We start from the raw sequence: 17,229 nt of genomic DNA, 5'->3' as shown, positions 1-17,229 counted from the left end.
CTTTCCCACTTCCCCATTTTGAATTTTATTGTTATTCATGTTTTTATACTGTATTTTATGCTGCTTTTATAATTAAGTGTTTTAAATTTGTTGTTAGCCTCCCTGAGTCCGGTTTTTGAACAGGGAAGGGCGGGGTATAAATAAACATTTATTATTATTTATTATTCCCTGTCAAATTGAGTAAAGATTCCTTCCGACATCATCAGCCTTCCCACAGCTTCCGGCGGCTTTTTCCTTGTTTCCTCCTACCTCAGAATGTGAGGCCTATTTTCCCTGCAGAGACAGGGCGGGTGGGACGAGGAGGAAGGGTCCAAGCCCTTCTGAATGCGACACCCTGAGCAGAAAAACCTTCCGTTTAATCCCAGGTTTATGGTGGTTGGTTTGTGAAAAGGTAAAGGCGCTCTGCACGTGGTCCGAAGTGTGCTTGTTTTAGTACTTACACATTTCAGGCCTAATTTCAGAGTAATCTCTGCCGGCAAACTAGCCCTATGTGCCTCTGCTTTCATCCATATGATGTTTTGGATTTCTCCTGGGCCCAACGAAAACATTTTATTTTTTAATTCTGTGTCATTGTAGGGTGAGCTGCCTTCGCAAGGCCTCTCGCGCTCCATCTCTTCATCCTCATCTCTTAGCGGTATGTAACCCAACACCTTCCATACCCCAGATTAGCACACCTGTGCCCTTTTCTTAACCAGGGCTGGTCTCTGAAGTTAACCGTCAAATTGAATGGGAGAAAGGGTGAAAGGCAAGGGTCCACACGTTGATCTGGAACTGTAATTCAAGAGAATATTTCTCAGGGGAAGTCAGCTTCTTCAGTCTGCCTCATGCATGGGCCATCCCTGATATTACAGTACAGTGGTGCCCCGCAAGACGAATGCCTCGCAAGACGGAAAACTCACTAGACGAAAGAGTTTTCTGTTTTGGAGGTGCTTCGCAAAACGAATTTCCTATGGGCTTGCTTCGCAAGACGAAAATGTCTTGCGAGTTCCTGCGGGGTTTTTTTCCTCCCCCCCCCTTTTTCTAAGCCGCTTATCCGCTAAGCCGATAAGCCGCTAATAGCGCTAATCCGCTAAGCCGTCAATGGGCTTGCTTCTCAAGACGAAAAAACCGCAAGACGAAGAGACACGTGGAACGGATTCTTTTCGTCTTGCGAGGCACCACTGTACTGCCACACGCACACTTGGAATAATGGAAGGGTTGATATTTCAGGGGTTCTCATCTCTGCTCTATCTAAGAGTTGCAATCTCTCCTGGGACCGTCATCATTTAAGAAAATAGGTGTGCATGAGTACAGTGGTGCCTCGCAAGACGAAAAGAATCCGTTCCGCGAGTCTCTTCGTCTTGCGGTTTTTTCGTCTTGCGAAGCAAGCCCATTGACGGCTTAGTGGATTAGCGCTATTACGGCTATTAGCGGCTAAGCAGCTTAGAAAAAGGGGGGGGAGGGAAAAAAACTCGCAAGACTCGCAAGACGTTTTCATCTTGCGAAGCAAGCCCATAGGGAAATTCGTCTTGCGAAACGCCTCGAAAAACGGAAAACCCTTTCGTCTAGCGGGTTTTTCGTCTTGCGAGGCATTCGTCTTGCGGGGCACCACTGTATAGGGAATGGATGGGGTCTCACAGGACTGTATGCCTCTTTCTACAGCAACTAGTGAGTCAGAAAGAGAGCTATGCTAAAAGCAGGGAGAGATAACAACAACAACTTATTTATATGCCGTCCATCTGACTGGTTCCCCAGCCACTCTGGGCAGCTTCCAACAAATTAAAATCATTAAGCACAGCAAAATATCAAACACTGAAAACTTCCCTATACGGGGCTGCCTTGAGAAGTCTTCTAAAAGTCAGATAAGCTGTTTCTTTCCTTGACATTTGATGGGCAGGGCGTTCCACAACTACTGAAAATGCCCTCTGCCTGGTTGCCTGTAACCTCACTTCTTGCAGTGAGGGAGCCAGCAGAAGGCCCTCGGAGCTGGACCTCAGTGTCCAGGCTGATTGATGGGGGTGGAGACGCTTCTTCAGGTATACTGGGCCAAAGCAGTTGAGGGCCTTAAAGGTCTGCACCAACACTTTGAGTTGTGCTCGGAAATGTACTGAGAGCCAGTGATGATCTTTTAGGAACAGTGTGAGGAGTACCTTAAAGAGAAAGGAAGCTGTAGCTGGTGGTTATCAGACTGGCCTTTCTCCTTGTTTCAGATTTTGCATATAATTTTAAATTAAATTTTCTGTTTTATAATTTAAAGTACTCATTTTTACATCCTTATGGTATCAGTGACTTCCCTTCTTCTCTGTCCATGGTTCATGTTATGTATCATAAATCCCTGCATATGTTACAAAAACTATACCATTCAGTATTCCATTATTACACCCCTCATAACTTTTTTATACTGTTGAATTTATCTTAATGCTGCCAGCTTTTTCAGCTGTACGGAGTTATTTCCCATATATTCAATAAACGTTCTCCAATCTTCTCTAAACATGTTCTTCTTGTTCTCTTATTCTATATGTTAACTCTGCAAGTTGTGCATATTCTGTCTACTTAAGTTGCTATTCTTCTTTGGTTGGGACCTCGCTTGTTTTCCATTTTGGGGCTAACAAAACACGGGCCGCAGTGGTAGCATGCAAAAATAACCTTTTTTGACACCTGGGAATTTCAGTCTGAATTATCCCCAACAGAAAGGACTCTGAGGTTTTTTGGGAAAGCACTTTTAAACATTTTTAAAAATTCATTATAGATCATTTCTCAATACAGTGGTACCTCGGGTTACAGACGCTTCAGGTTACAGACTCTGCTAACCCAGAAATAGTACCTCGGGTTAAGAACTTTACTTCAGGATGAGAACAGAAATGGCGTAGAGGCAGCGGGAGGCCCCATTAGCTAAAGTGGTGCTTCAGGTTAAGAACAGTTTCAGGTTAAGAACCTCCAGAACGAATTAAGTTCTTAACCCGAGGTACCACTGTACCCTTTTATGAGTCCACCACATATGAAATAACGTTCCCTCAACCTCTTTGCTCCTTGTTTCAGATTTTGGTTGCTCCAGCCCTGGGCAGTCAGTCACGTCCCCCGTCCAAGCTTCTCTGGTAGACCCCGTCTCTGAGAACGAGTCCTTCAACTCCAGTGTTCCCCCTCCAAGTACCCATAACTTTGGGTTGCCTTTGCTTTCAACAGTACCCACAGGTAAAACCAATCTGTTTCTTGCTTTCGTAGAGATGCCCAGGCAAGTGTGAGCCTGGGAGCCTTATCGCTCCTGCTTTCCCATGGGACATCAGTCCAGTTCTTTGAAATGCGGAACACGGGTTGGATATCTAAGTATTTAGCAAGGAAATGGGATGATCCGTTGCAAACAGAGGGTTTGGAGGCTAGATGGGTGTGGGTGTGAATCCTGAACAAATACACCGAATCGGACACGCTTTCATATAGGAGTGGGGGGGTTTTTAAAAAGGTTTTCTGGGTTTGGAGAAACGTATAGGCCGAGTCTGGCGAAATATCCAATCTTCTGTAGGAGCCAGCTGTGTATCATCCATAATTTTATTAAGAGAATTTTAATCGTTAAGCAGGCCATCCATCTCCTTTCTGTATATAGTTTTAGTTCCGTTACTGTTTTAACTACAGTCGTACCTTGGAAGTCGAACGGAATCCGTTCCGGAAGTCCGTTCGACTCCCAAAATGTTCGGAAATCAAAGCACGGCTTCTGATTGGCTGCAGAAAGCTCTTGCAACCAATTGGAAGCTGCGGAAGCCTCGCCGGACATTTGGCTACAGAAAATCCTTCGAAAACCGGAACACTCACTTCCGGGTTTCAGTCATTCAGGAGCCGATTTGTTCAGGAGCCAAGGTGTTTGAGATCCAAGGTACGACTGTATTTCTTAATTATTGCCCCCCCCCCTTGTGTTTTTAAGGATTCTTGCTTTTATCTGTAAGCTGCCTTGAGTCCCACCATCAGGGAAAAGGCAAGGTAGAAAGAAACATAAAATGATGGTGATGATTTATAAATACAGTGGTACCTCGGATTACATACGCTTCAGGTTACAGACGCTTCAGGTTACAGACTCCGCTAACCCAGAAATAGTACCTCGGGTTAAGAACTTTGCTTCAGGATGAGAACAGAAATCGTGCTCTGGTGGTGTGGCGGCAGCGGGAGGCCCCGTTAGCTAAAGTGGTGCTTCAGGTTAAGAACAGCTTCAGGTTATATGTTTAATTTCATAATGTGAAGATCTAAGGATGTTAATGTTTAAGTTAAATTTTATAAGAACTGTGATTTGGAAAACCGTTAAAAGGATATGCAATGAAATTCAACCAAGGGGAAGCGAGGAAGTCACTTAACAACGTTAATAAGTGTAATTATTAACAAGGCTATGATTTATGTTTGTTTGTCTTATGTGTTTGTTTGTTTATAATGTTGTGAAAACCAATAAAAAAAAATTGGGGGAAAAAGAGAACAGTTTCAGGTTAAGAACGGACCTCCAAAACGAATTAAGTTCTTAACCCGAAGTACAACTGTAAATAAAAACAAAGGCATAGTCTATCTGCATAGTCTATGCAGAACTTGATAAATTGACAGGGAAGATCAGATATCTACGAGACCAAAAGTTTATCAAGGACTGGGGAAAGTTGGTGAAGTATTGGGAAGGTATAAGTGATAACGAAATAACGTTGGTGGCATTTAAAGAAGCTCTGTAAAAGCCTAAGAAATATTGCAAAAAAGAAAAACAGGTATCAAAGGGTATACTAAAAGGCAATAGCAAATTCAAGGAATGTGTAATTAAAAAATTTAATTTGGATGATTATCAGAGAGGCTGAAGGAAGTCCAAAAGTGAAAATTTGTTAAAGTTGTAATGTGATGTGATATGTATTTTTTATGATGAAAATTAATAAAAATTATTTTTTTAAAAAAGTAAATAAAAACAAAGGCATCTTGCTGGGCCGCTTTGCCAACAAGGGCTTTGTGTTCTGCAAGGATGCTGTTTCCTTGCCTCTTCTGCTCACCTGCCAAATCTGCCTTCCTCCTTACAGGTGTCCCCTGCGTGCCGGCACAGACCTGGCCGCCATACCACATGCTGTCGACAGCTCCTGCCACACCTCCGTACCTCTTCCCTGTTCCCCAGCCCATCGCCCCACTAAGCCCCCTCCTTCCCACGCTGTCCCTCCCCCCGCCGCCCGCCCCGCCAGTCATCCCCGCCGTACAGCCTCCCGCCGCCCCGCTCTGGACCCCTTCCACGTCCCCGCTGCTCTCTCTCGCCAACGTCTTCTCCCTGGCGGTGATGAGCGTGGCTCAGTCCCTTCTTCCTGCTGTGACCGCGGCTTCCGCCCAGGCAGGACCTCTCTACACCTCGCCGGTCTCGCAGTCACCGGTGCTCTGCCCACCTAGCCCAGCTCCCGCGCGATTCGTCTACCCTGAGGTCATGGTTCCTCCTGCCAAGCCGGCCCAGCTAGTCAATGGCGCATTGGGGATGCCAGCACCACCAGGCTCTCTGCCGTCCCTGAGTACGCCAACCAGCAGCAGGCCCGACGATGGCATGGTGAGTGTGCAGATATGCGTGCAGGCGTCCTCCCCCCCCCCCCCGCATTTGCGCATGATCGCGTGTGCATGTGGTGCTGGGAAATAAAGAAATGGAACTATCTCAGGAAGCAGCATGAGAGAGCTGGAGAGCAAGGCTGGGTGATAACCTGGTTTACAACACCGTAATATATCCCTCAGGGTAGCGCTGTGGGTTAAACAACAGAGCCTAGGACTTGCTGATCAGAAGGTTGGCGGTTCGAATCCCCGCGACGGGGTGAGCTCCCGTTGCTCGGTCCCAGCTCCTGCCAACCTAGCAGTTCGAAAGCACGTCAAAGTGCAAGTAGATAAATAGGTACCGCTCTGGCGGGAAGGTAAACGGCGTTTCCGTGCGCTGCTCTGGTTTGCCAGAAGCGGCTTAGTCATGCTGGCCACATGACCCGGAAGCTGTACGCCGGCTCCCTTGACCAATAAAGCGAGATGAGCGCTGCAACCCCAGAGTCGGCCACGACTGGACCTGATGGTCAGGGGTACCTTTAATGTAGCCCTCAGGCAGAAGATATAGAAGCATGATTAGTCGCACCAACAGGGTAAAGAACAGCTTCTATCTGTGGGCTGTTAGGCTGCTGAATGAAAAGATAACAACAGGGCAACTGACTTTCAGGTTTGGTGTGTGTGTGTGTGTAAGTAAACAAGGGGAATTAAGACTAAGAGAGCTGAGTGGGGGGTGTTTGTGTAATCTCACTGTATACAAGTTGTACAAGTGACTATAAAGTATTTCAAATGTACCGCCAGCTAAACATTGCAAATACAGTGGTACCTTGGTTCTCAAACTTAATCTGTTCCGGAAGGCCGTTCCAAAAGCAAAGCGTTCCAAAAGCAAGGCAGCTTTCCCATAGAAAGTAATGTAAAACGGGTTAATCCATTCCGGACGATTAACAGCAACCCCTCAAACAGCCATTTAACATGAATTTTACTATCTAACGAGACCATGGATCCATAAAATGAAAGCAATAAACAATGTACTGCAGTCACACAATCAATCAGTAGCCGAACTGGGTACCACAGTCACAAAAAAGAGCCAGCTTATGCCTCTGCTGACATAGTTCCATCGTTATTTCAAACGTCGTGATATAGCAGTATATCGCAATATTTAGCTGGCGATATATCATGAAATTGAAAACCAGCCATCACCCAGCTCCTTTATGTAGTTCCACCATTACAGTGGTGCCCCGCAAGACGAATGCCTCGCAAGACGAAAAACCCGCTAGACGAAAGGGTTTTCCGTTTTTCGAGGCGCTTCGCAAGACGAATTTCCCTATGGGCTTGCGAGTCTTGCGAGTTTTTTCGCTTTCTCCCCCCTTTTTCTAAGCCACTAAGCCGCTAATAGCCGCTAAGCCGCTAAGCCTTTAATAGCCGCTAAGCCGCTAATAGCGCTAATCTGCTAAGCCGCTAATAGGGCGAAGCGCAAGACGAAAAAACCGCAGGACGAAGAGACTCGCGGAATGAATTATTTTCGTCTTGCGAGGCACCACTGTATTTCAAGCATTGTGATATAGCGGTATATCACAATATTTAGCTGGCGATATATCGTGAAGTTGAAAACCAGCCATCACCCAGCCCAACTGTTCCCCTTTACGTAGTACCATTGTTTTTTCAAACATTGTGATATATCGGTATATCACAATATTTAGCTGACGATATATCGTGAAGTTGAAAACCAGGTATCACCCCAAGCAGATTGGTTGTCCCAGGGTGTGGGTGCTAAATGTGGGTGTCCAGGAGGCAGGGAACTAACATTAGGTCCAGCGAATGGGGAGGTTCGGTACTGACGTCTCACACAAACAAAACTTTCTCTCAACAGGTGCCTCCTGCCTCCTCCTGGTCTGGGTCACTGCTCAGTGCGCCAGATTCTTCCACCTCCAAGCTGCCGCCACCTCGGCTCTTGCCCATCAATGAAGGTGTGGAGTGTTTGGGGGCCAGAGATAAATCTTTGCGGCTGTGGCATAAAATCATAGAATCATAGAGTTGGAAGAGACCACAAGGGCCATCGAGTCCAAACCCTGCCAAGCAGGAAACACCATCAGAGCACTCCTGACATATGGTTGTCAAGTCTCTGCTTAAAGACCTCCAAAGAAGGAGACTCCACCACACTCCTTGGCAGCAAATTCCACTGTTGAACAGCTCTTACTGTCAGGAAGTTCTTCCTAATGTTTAGGTGGAATCTTCTTTCTTGTAGTTTGGAGCCATTGCTCCGTGTCTGCTTCTCTGGAGCAGCAGAAAACAACCTTTCTCCCTCCTCTATGTGACATCCTTTTATATATTTGAACATGGCTATCATATCACCCCTTCACCTCCTCTTCTCCAGGCTAAACATGCCCAGCTCCCTTAGCCGTTCCTCATAAGGCATCGTTTCCAGGCCTTTGACCATTTTGGTTGCCCTCCTCTGGACACGTTCCAGTTTGTCAGTGTCCTTCTTGAACTGTGGTGCCCAGAACTGTGGTGGACACAGTACTGCAGGTGAGGTCTGACCAGAGCAGAATACAGTGGCACTATTACTTCCCTTGATCTAGATGCTATACTCCTATTGATGCAGCCCAATAGGATGCGCAACTGTTTGGGGCAGCAGCGGGGCTTGAGAATGCAGCTGTCTTCAGCGCAGTCTTGGAAACGTATTCTCTGTGCTCAAGAAAACGCAAACTAGGAATGGAGAGACCTCTCACTGTGGTGGCCTTTTCACCTTTGCAAAGCTAAGCAGGGTCCGCCATGGTTTCAAATGGGATGGGGGACGGCATGTTGAGATTCCTGCATTGCCAGGGGGGTTGGGACACCCAGGGTCCCTTCTGATTCTGTGATTCTCGCTTGGCAGCCGCGCTCCCTTGGAATAAGAGGAACGAGCGCTCAGGGGAGAGATTTATGGCTTCAGGGCATTTTACGTTATTAAGCTTTATAAGACTCAAATTTATTAATAAGAGTTTTCAGCATATGATACGTTAAAAGCCGAACTAATCTAAAAAGCAATAATACAAAACAATACAAAGAACAGAGGAGAAAGTAAATAATAATAACAAAACAATATTAGCAAGAATCGTAATAAAAAACAAAATTAAATATATATATAGCCCTCTATTTTACCTTAATCTTCAAACCACATACAAAGAAGTGAGTCTTCCCATTTGGGAGAGTTTTCCCGCTTCCTCAACCTGAGGAAAACCCACTCTGGTTTCTCTTGTCACACAGAGATTCCCTTCCTTTTCTACTCATGACCTTTCTGCATATATCTTCATTTATCCTGAATATAAATATTCAGAAATCAAAACGTATATGTAAGAACCATTAAAGAGTTATCAAGAATTGACAGTCATAAAGAAAACAAAGAGGGGAAGGGGGGAAAACAAAGTAAGAAAAGGTTTAAAGGGGAAAGAGGTTTCCGCTTCTCTTTCTGCTGCTATCAGTTATTTGAAATATTAAGCATTTTTTCCCCAGATGATCTTTATTGAATTTTTAGTTACATACTGTACATACACATACATTATATTTCACATTTGTTCTGAAATATTAAGCTTTATAGAGAGCTTTAAACATCATTAAGCTTTATAGAGAGAACTCGGCACATGTTTATTGTTTTTTTATTATTATTATTATTATTATTATTATTATTATTATTATTATTATTATTGAATTTATATACCGTCCTATACCTGGAGGTCTCAGGACAGTTCACAAAATAAAATCAAGATATAAAAGCACAAAATACATAATAAAAATAAAAACAACACCCCAATAGCCACCTCCCCCCAAAAAACCACATTTTAAAAGGGCATATGATGTAAATCAGATCAACCAAAGGCCTGGTTAAAAAGGAATGTTTTTGCCTGGCGCCTAAAGGTGTATAATGAAGGTGCGAGGCAAACTTCCCTGGGGAGAGCATTCCACAGACGGGGAGCCACTGCAGAGAAGGCCCCGTTCTCGTGTTGCCACCCTCCGCACCTCTCGAGGAGGAGACACACAATTAGTACCAACATTATTAAAGAATTTAAGCACTGGTGGTTCTTTTACCAAGAACCCCTTTATATTGGGGGACGCCTGAGGCTTCTCCCCATCCTCACTGTTAACCTAAGGTAAAGGTAAAGGGACCCCTGACCATCAGGTCCAGTCGTGGCCGACTCTGGGGTTGCAGTGCTCATCTCGCTTTACTGGCTGAGGGAGTCGGCGTACAGCTTCCGGGTCATGTGGCCAGCATGACTAAGCCGCTTCTGGCAAACCAGAGCAGCACACGGAAACACCGTTTACCTTCCCACCGGAGTGGTACTTATTTATCTACTTGCACCTTGACGTGCTTTTGAACTGCTAGGTGTGCAGGAGCAGGGACCGAGCAGCGGGAGCTCACCCTGTCGCGGGGATTCGAACTGCCGACCTTCTGATCGGCAAGTCCGAGGCTCTGTGGTTTAACCCACAGCGCCACCCACAGTCCCTTATTATTATTGTTAACCTGCCTGCCCACTTTCCCCCACGCCGACAGAGCCCAAGCCCCAGATCCTGGGCCGTTTCCAGGTGACCCCCACGCGGGATGTGCTCCCCGAGAACCCCCCAAGGGGCGACAGCACCAGCTCTTCCAGCACCACGGAGTCGGACAGCGGGTCTCCCGGCGGGACACCGGTGCAGGATGCTGAGGAGGGCACCACCCCTGTGGCGGAAGCGGAGGGGGAAGGGGAGGCTCAGCCCAGCACCCCTGTCTGGATGAGCTGCTCTCACAGCCTCTCGTACCCGAGCAGCGATGACTCGGACAGCCCTGAGGACGACGAGGTCTGGGACGAGCTGCAGGCCTTGCGCCAGAAGTGAGTGTGGGGTTCGTTGGGGGGTGGAGGTCCCTTTCTCCCTGCCGCCCCACCTCCCTGACCCAACGCCCGCTCTTTCCTTCTCAGGCACCTCTCTGAGGTCGAAGTTCTCCAGGCCCGGCAGAAGAAGGAGATTGAGGCTCTGTACGCCCGCCTGGGCAAGGTGCCGCCCGCCGGGATTGTGTCCCCCGCCGACATACTCTCCAGCCGCCAGCGCCGCTTCTCCAAGGGAAATCCCTTCGCGCGCCGCAGCAGCCTGCAGCGGGTGGACTTGGCGCAACCTCAGGGTAAGCTGCCTCCGCGCCGCCGCAAGTGCCAAGTGGAGGTGCCGACTACGTGGCTCTCGGTTCTGAAGCTGGTGTGTGCTTTCAGATAATAATAATCATAATAATAATAATTTATTATTTGTACCCCGCCAATCTGGCTGGGTTTCCCCAGCCACTCTGGGCGGCTTCCACAAAGACCAAAAATACACTACGATGTCACACATTAAAAACTTCCCTGAACAGGGCTGCCTTAAGATGTCTTCTGAATGACAGGTAGTTGTTTATCTCTTTGACATCTGGTGGGAGGGCATTCCACAGGGCGGGTGCCACTACCGAGAAGGCCCTCTGCCTGGTTCCATGTAGGTTTGTTTCTCGTAATGAGGGAACCGCCAGAAGGCCCTCGGAGCTGGACCTCAGTGTCCGGGCAGAACGATGGGGGTGGAGACGCTCCTTCAGGTATACTGGGCCGAGGCCGTTTAGGACTTTAAAGGTCAGCACCAACACTTTGAATTGTGCTCGGAAACGTACTGGGAGCCAATGTAGGTCTTTCAAGACCAGTGTTATGTGGTCTCGGCGGCCGCTCCCAGTCACCAATCTAGCTGCCGCATTCTGGATTAGTTGTAGTTTCCAGGTCACCTTCAAAGGTAGCCCCACGTAGAGCACATTGCAGTAGTCCAAGCGGAAGATAACCAGAGCATGCACCACTCTGGTGAGACAGACTGTGGACAGGTAGGGTCTCAGCCTGCGTACCAGATGGAGCTGGTAAACAGCTGCCCTGGACACAGAATTAACCTGCGCCTCCATGGACAGCTGTGAGTCCAAAATGACTCCCAGGCTGCGCACCTGGTCCTTCAGGGGCACAGTTACCCCATTCAGGACCAGGTTGTCCTCCACACCTGGTTTTCTTTGATTCATTAGTCCAGACTATTTTATTAAGGCAGCTTTCAGGGCTGGCCCAGCCAAGAGGCAATGTGAGGCAACCGCCTCGGGCGGCAGGATCCGCTAGGCAGCAAATCCGGCCTCCGAGGAATGCAACGCCCGCTTCCTCTGCTAGGTGCCTCTTCATAGCTGTCAACCTTCCCTTTTTTTACGGGAAATTCCCTTATTCCAGCACCGTTTTCCGCTGCTATCCCGGATTGTTAGATACCTCTTAGACTGTCCCTGGGACAGGTGAGGCTGCTGATCCCTTAGTTTCGAGGCTGCTGATCCCTTATTTTCAAATCTGAAAGTTGACAGCTGTGTGCCTCTTGAAGGCCAGATCTGCTGCCTCCGCAACAGCCTCTCAGCAAATAGGAGGCACTGCTGGTCTCCTCCCATTCCTGGGGAGGAAATGGCTGGGAAATGCCCTCTGGGGTCCCTTGGGCTCTGCACACAATTTGGCGCGATTCAGAGCAGGCCCCTTTCCCCCACAACGGCCTTTGATGCCCATTTCAACCATCGGGTTAAGGATGATTCGCTACCCCACTTGTTCCCAGTGTAGATCTTCACCCACTGCCAGGGACTGGCTGGATTAGAAGACTGGTGGGAACGACACACCCAAGAGCCCCCACAGGAAGTGCACAGAACACGACGACTTCGATCTCAGACCCCGGTGGTGGGACACTGAAGAGCAGTCAGCAGAAGGGACGAGCTGGGAGGTGCTAGAAGGGGTTTGAGCAATCAAGGGGGGGGGGTCAGGAGAAGCAGGGTTTTCCAGGACTAGGGTTAGAGCAATTTTTTTTCAGCAGGGGGCCGGTCCACTGTCCCTCAGACCTTGTGGGGGACCTGACTATATTTTGGAAAAAAAGAAGAACAAATTCCTATGCCCCACAAATAACCCAGAGGTGCGTTTTAAATAAAAGGACACATTCTACTCATGTAAAAACACCAGGCAGGCCCCACAAATAACCCAGAGATGCATTTTAAATAAAAGGACACATTCTACTCATGTAAAAACACGCTGATTCCTGGACTGTCTGTGGGCCGGATTTAGAAGACCATTGGGCCGAATCCGGCCCCCGGGCCTTAGTTTACCTACCCATGGCTTAGAGGCTGAGAGTCACAGTGGGAGCTCAGAAGAGTCTGAGATTGGCCCTGCTACACAGGAGCAGACAGTCCCAGCCGCCTCTGTGCTTGGTAGAAAGGCGTTTTGGCACTGCCGGTATTGTGAACAATCTCTTGACAAGGGGGCTGAAATGTATGCCATTATTTATCAGTTCTTGCTTCCTACCTTTCCTCTCCACCGAACTGTGGGATTTGTCACTGGGCTTTTCACCACACTCCCCTGCGTTGTAACTTTGCTGAAATACAAGTAATTTAAATCTTTTTTCTTGCTTTTTACCCTATCCCCGTTTTCCTCAGTTGTACCCGTGTTGAGAATGTAGGCTTCTTGGGGCAGGGACCTGCCAGTCCCCTTCTCCACCAAGAACCATGTGCATAGATAGCCATTATAAATGTTGATCATGTGTAGCTCTGCATTTTCCTTATCGCCTCCACCCGCCCCCTCCCATACTAATGGTATCATGAATGAGCTCAAAGCTCTTTGTAATAGTCCCTTTCCCTCGCTCTTGTTGCCACTGCAGGGATCATGAGGAGGAATTCTGTAAGCGGTGGGAGCACCAACACTTCCCAGGAGCAGCGACAGAGCAAAGGTGTGACCTTCGCCAGTGATATCGGATGCATGGTGAGTCGTGACCCTGGGGTAGAGGGTGAGAGAGTACTGGACCTCGGGCCACGCTCCAGAGGATTTTGATAGACAGACATAAACATGGGCGCGTGCACACATCTTTAAATATTTATTCAAAAGTGAAGAGGGTTAAACAAACCCTCTGGAGGGAACAAGTCCCACATCAAGGTGTGTTCTATGGCAAAGTTTCATTTTACTCCCCCTGTCTTAAGGCAGAAACCCCAAATGTGTGTGGTGGTGGTTGTTGTTGTTTAGTTCTTTAGTCGTGTCTGACTCCATAGACCAGAGCACGCCAGGCACTCCTGTCTTCCGCTGACTCCCGAAGTTTAGTCAAACTCATGCTGGTAGCTTCGAGAACACTGTCCAACCATCTCGTCCTCTGTCATCCCCTTCTCCTTGTGCCCTCCATCTTTCCCAACATCAGGGAGTCTTCTCTTCTCATGAGGTGGCCAAAGTATTGGAGTCTCAGCTTCAGGATCTGGCCTTCCAGTGAGCAGTCAGGGCTGATTTCCTTCAGAATGGATAGGTTTGTTCTTCTTGCAGTCCATGGGACTCTCAAGAGTCTCCTCCAGCACCATAATTCAAAAGCATCAATTCTTCAGTGATCAGCCTTCTTTACAGTCCAGCTCTCACTTCCATACATCACTACTGGTGGTATCTTGGCACAAAGTGAGATTTGAGCTTTATATAGTCTGAATGCCCATTGTTCAAGAACTTGAGAACTGTCACCGTGTGTTTGTGCTCCTTTGTAGCAGCAGCTTGGTGTCCGTATCTGTGTTCAATTCCTAAACCTTGAAATTAGAAGGATTATACACAGCAATGATATTCACAGTCTCCCTCTACATACACACCGTAGATTTAAGGCACACCCCAAAGAAGAACCCCGGGAGCTGGAGTTTACCCATTGCACCCAGCCGCAATTCCCAGCACTGTTAGCAAACTACAGCTCCTGGGAGCCTTTGGGGGAAGAGAAATGTTCTTAAAAATGCTGGGTGATTCCCAGCCCTGCTATCTAAGCTCCGCTTTTAACTGGAGGTACAGTGGTGCCTCGCAAGACGAAATTAATTCGTTCCGCGAGTATTTTCGTCTTGCAATTTTTTCGTCTTGCGAAGCACGGACTTTGGAAAAGCTTCAAAAATCACCAAAGTCTTCAAAAAAGGCTACCACACCGCGTGCTATGAGTTGCTCCTCGAAGTGAATGCACGGTTTTAAGAAAAAGGAAACAAACTTGCAAGACAAAGGAAACAAACTTGCAAGACGTTTTCTTTTCTTTTTTTTTTTAAAGTATTTTTTATTAATTTTACAACATAAACAAAAAACAGACAAACATAACACGACTTCCCCAAACCTCCCCTTCACTGCATCCTTATTTTAAAATTTTTTAGCAATCCTTCATCCCTTTTTATATTTAATTCTCTTTAAAGTTTTTTAGATTTCAATTTTTACAGCTGTAGTTCTTTATATCCAATCCCTTGACATCTTAACATTCCGAAATTTTACAACAATTTTTAAGATAGATTTTGAATTTTTTCCAGTCTTCTTCCACTGTCTCTCTCCTCTGGTCACGGATTCTACCGGTCATCTCTGCCAGTCCCATAAATTCAGTCACCTTGGTCTGCCATTCTTCCAGAGTAGGTAATTCTTTAGTCTTCCAATACTTCGCCAAAAGAATTCTTGCTGCTGCTGTTGCGTACATAAAAAATGTTCTATCTTTCTTTAGAACCATTTGGCCTACCATGCCCAAGAGAAAAGCCTCCGGTTTCTTTACAAATGTCCACTTAAGGATTTTCTTAATTTCATTATAGATCATTTCCCAGTAGGCCTTAATCTTCGGGCAGGTCCACCAAAGATGATAAAAAGTTCCTTCGCATTCATTACACTTCCAGCAATTGTTATTGGGCAGATGATATTTTGCAAGCTTAACTGGGGTCATGTACCACCTATATATCATTTTCATTATATTCTCTTTCAAGGCACTACATGCCGTAAATTTAATACCTGTGGTCCATAACTGCTCCCAGTCAGCAAACATAATATCATGACCAATATCTTGTGCCCACTTAATCATAGCTGATTTAACCGTTTCATCCTGTGTGTTCCATTTTAGCAGCAGATTATACATTCTAGACAAATTCTTAGTATTGGGTTCTAGCAATTCTGTTTCTAACTTTGACCTCTCCTTCTGAAATCCTAGTTTCCTGTCCTGCTTAAAAGTTTCATTAATTTGGTAATAATGTAACCAGTCTCGGACTTTGGGTTTCAATTTCTCAAAACTCTGTAGTTTCAGCTTTTCACCATCATATTCTATAATTTCACAATATTTTGGCCAATCTGAGTCCATATTCAGTCTTTTTACCGCCTTGGCTTCCATTGGTGACAACCACCTGGGGGTTTTACTCTCTAACAAATCTTTATATCGATTCCATACATTATACAATGCTTTCCTGACAATATGGTTTTTAAAGTTTCTATGTACCTTTACCTTGTCATACCATAAATATGCATGCCAACCAAAGTTATTATCATAACCTTCCAGATCCAGAATATCTGTATTCTCAAGAAGTAGCCATGGTTTCAGCCAGCAAAAAGCTGCTGCTTCATAGTAAAGTTTTAAGTCCGGCAGGGCAAAGCCCCCTCTATCCTTTGCATCAGTCAAAATCTTAAATTTTATTCTGGGTTTTTTGCCCTGCCAGACAAATTTAGATATATCTTTCTGCCACTTCTTGAAACAATCCATCTTGTCTAGAACTTGCAATGTCTGGAACAAAAATAACAATCTCGGCAATACATTCATCTTGATGACAGCAATTCGGCCTAACAAGGAAAGTCTCAGCCTAGACCATATATCGAAATCTTTCTTCACTTCCAACCAACATTTCTCATAATTATCTTTAAATAAGTTCACATTCTTAGATGTTAAGTTCACCCCCAGATATTTTACTCTTTTTGCAATTTCCAAACCGGTTTCTCTTTGGAAGCTATCTTTTTCCCCCATCGTTAGATTTTTTTCCAACACCTTTGTCTTATGTTTATTTAATTTGAAACCTGCTACTTGACCAAATATTTCAATTAATTCCAAAACTCTTTTTGTACTGGCTTCTGGCTGTTGTAATGTCAAAACTAGATCATCTGCAAATGCTCTTAACTTATAATGTTTAGTTCCGACCTGTATTCCTTTAACCAGCTGGTCCCTTCTAATCATGTTCAGGAAAACCTCCAGTACCGATATAAACAATAGGGGGGATATTGGGCATCCCTGTCGTGTCCCTTTCTCTATTGGAATCTCGTCCATGACCATACCATTTACAATTAGTTTAGCCTTTTGCTCAGAATAAATTGCACCTATACCATTCAAACTTGCAAGACGTTTTCGTCTTGCGAAGCAAGACCATAGGGAAATCTGTCTTGCGAAGCAACTCAAAAAACGAAAAACCCTTTCGTTTTGCGAGTTTTTTGTCTTCCGAGGCATTCGTCTTGCGAGGTACCACTGTAATAGGGAATGAAGCCAAGGCCTTGTACATCCAAAGGACATGTTTACCACTGAAGTACCGTGTTTTTCGCTCTATAGGACGCACTTTTTCCCCTCCAAAAATTAAGGGGAAATGTGTGTGCATCCTATAGAGTGAATGCAGGCTGCGCGGCTAAGCCCAAAGCCCAAAGCCGGAACAGGGAGACGGAGCGCTGCGGAGTGCTCCGTCTCGCTCTTCTACCTTGGGTTAGTTGCGCAAAGCCTCTGCAGGGCAGCGGGGTGCCTTCACCCCGCTGCCCTGCAGAGGCTAGAAAGGCTGTTCCCAAGCCAGAACAGCAAGACGGAGCGCTCCGTGTCACTCTTCTAGCTTGGGGTTAGCTGCGCAAAGCCTCTGCAGGCTGCAACGCTTCCCCCCACCGCCAGCCCCACAAGCTCGGGGGGCAGCGGGAAGGCGGTGTGCCACCTTTGCGTTGCTACCCAACCTGGTCTTTGAGGCTTGAA

The 17,229-nt window shown here is 46.4% G+C and overlaps 2 protein-coding genes across 2 annotated transcripts in view; both read left to right on the top strand.

Moving 5' to 3' along the window:
* The window catches only part of LOC309328166 (mucin-3A-like), a 157,604-nt gene that overhangs the window by 126,524 nt on the left and 13,851 nt on the right, over positions 1–17,229 (top strand). The gene's annotated exons all lie outside the window — the stretch shown is intronic.
* The window catches only part of WNK4 (WNK lysine deficient protein kinase 4), a 63,320-nt gene that overhangs the window by 44,728 nt on the left and 1,363 nt on the right, over positions 1–17,229 (top strand). Inside the window, exons 13-19 of the mRNA XM_081837608.1 lie at positions 577–634; positions 3,019–3,171; positions 5,007–5,512; positions 7,355–7,451; positions 10,013–10,328; positions 10,416–10,615; positions 13,156–13,256. Of these exons, the coding sequence (XP_081693734.1) occupies positions 577–634; positions 3,019–3,171; positions 5,007–5,512; positions 7,355–7,451; positions 10,013–10,328; positions 10,416–10,615; positions 13,156–13,256 (1,431 nt within the window). The remainder of the gene's footprint in view (positions 1–576; positions 635–3,018; positions 3,172–5,006; positions 5,513–7,354; positions 7,452–10,012; positions 10,329–10,415; positions 10,616–13,155; positions 13,257–17,229) is intronic.

The sequence above is a fragment of the Podarcis erhardii genome (genome assembly GCF_964252035.2).
Source record: "Podarcis erhardii genome assembly, chromosome: 13".
Taxonomy (NCBI): Eukaryota; Metazoa; Chordata; class Lepidosauria; order Squamata; family Lacertidae; genus Podarcis; species Podarcis erhardii.
This window is presented reverse-complemented; position numbering and strand designations above follow the sequence as displayed.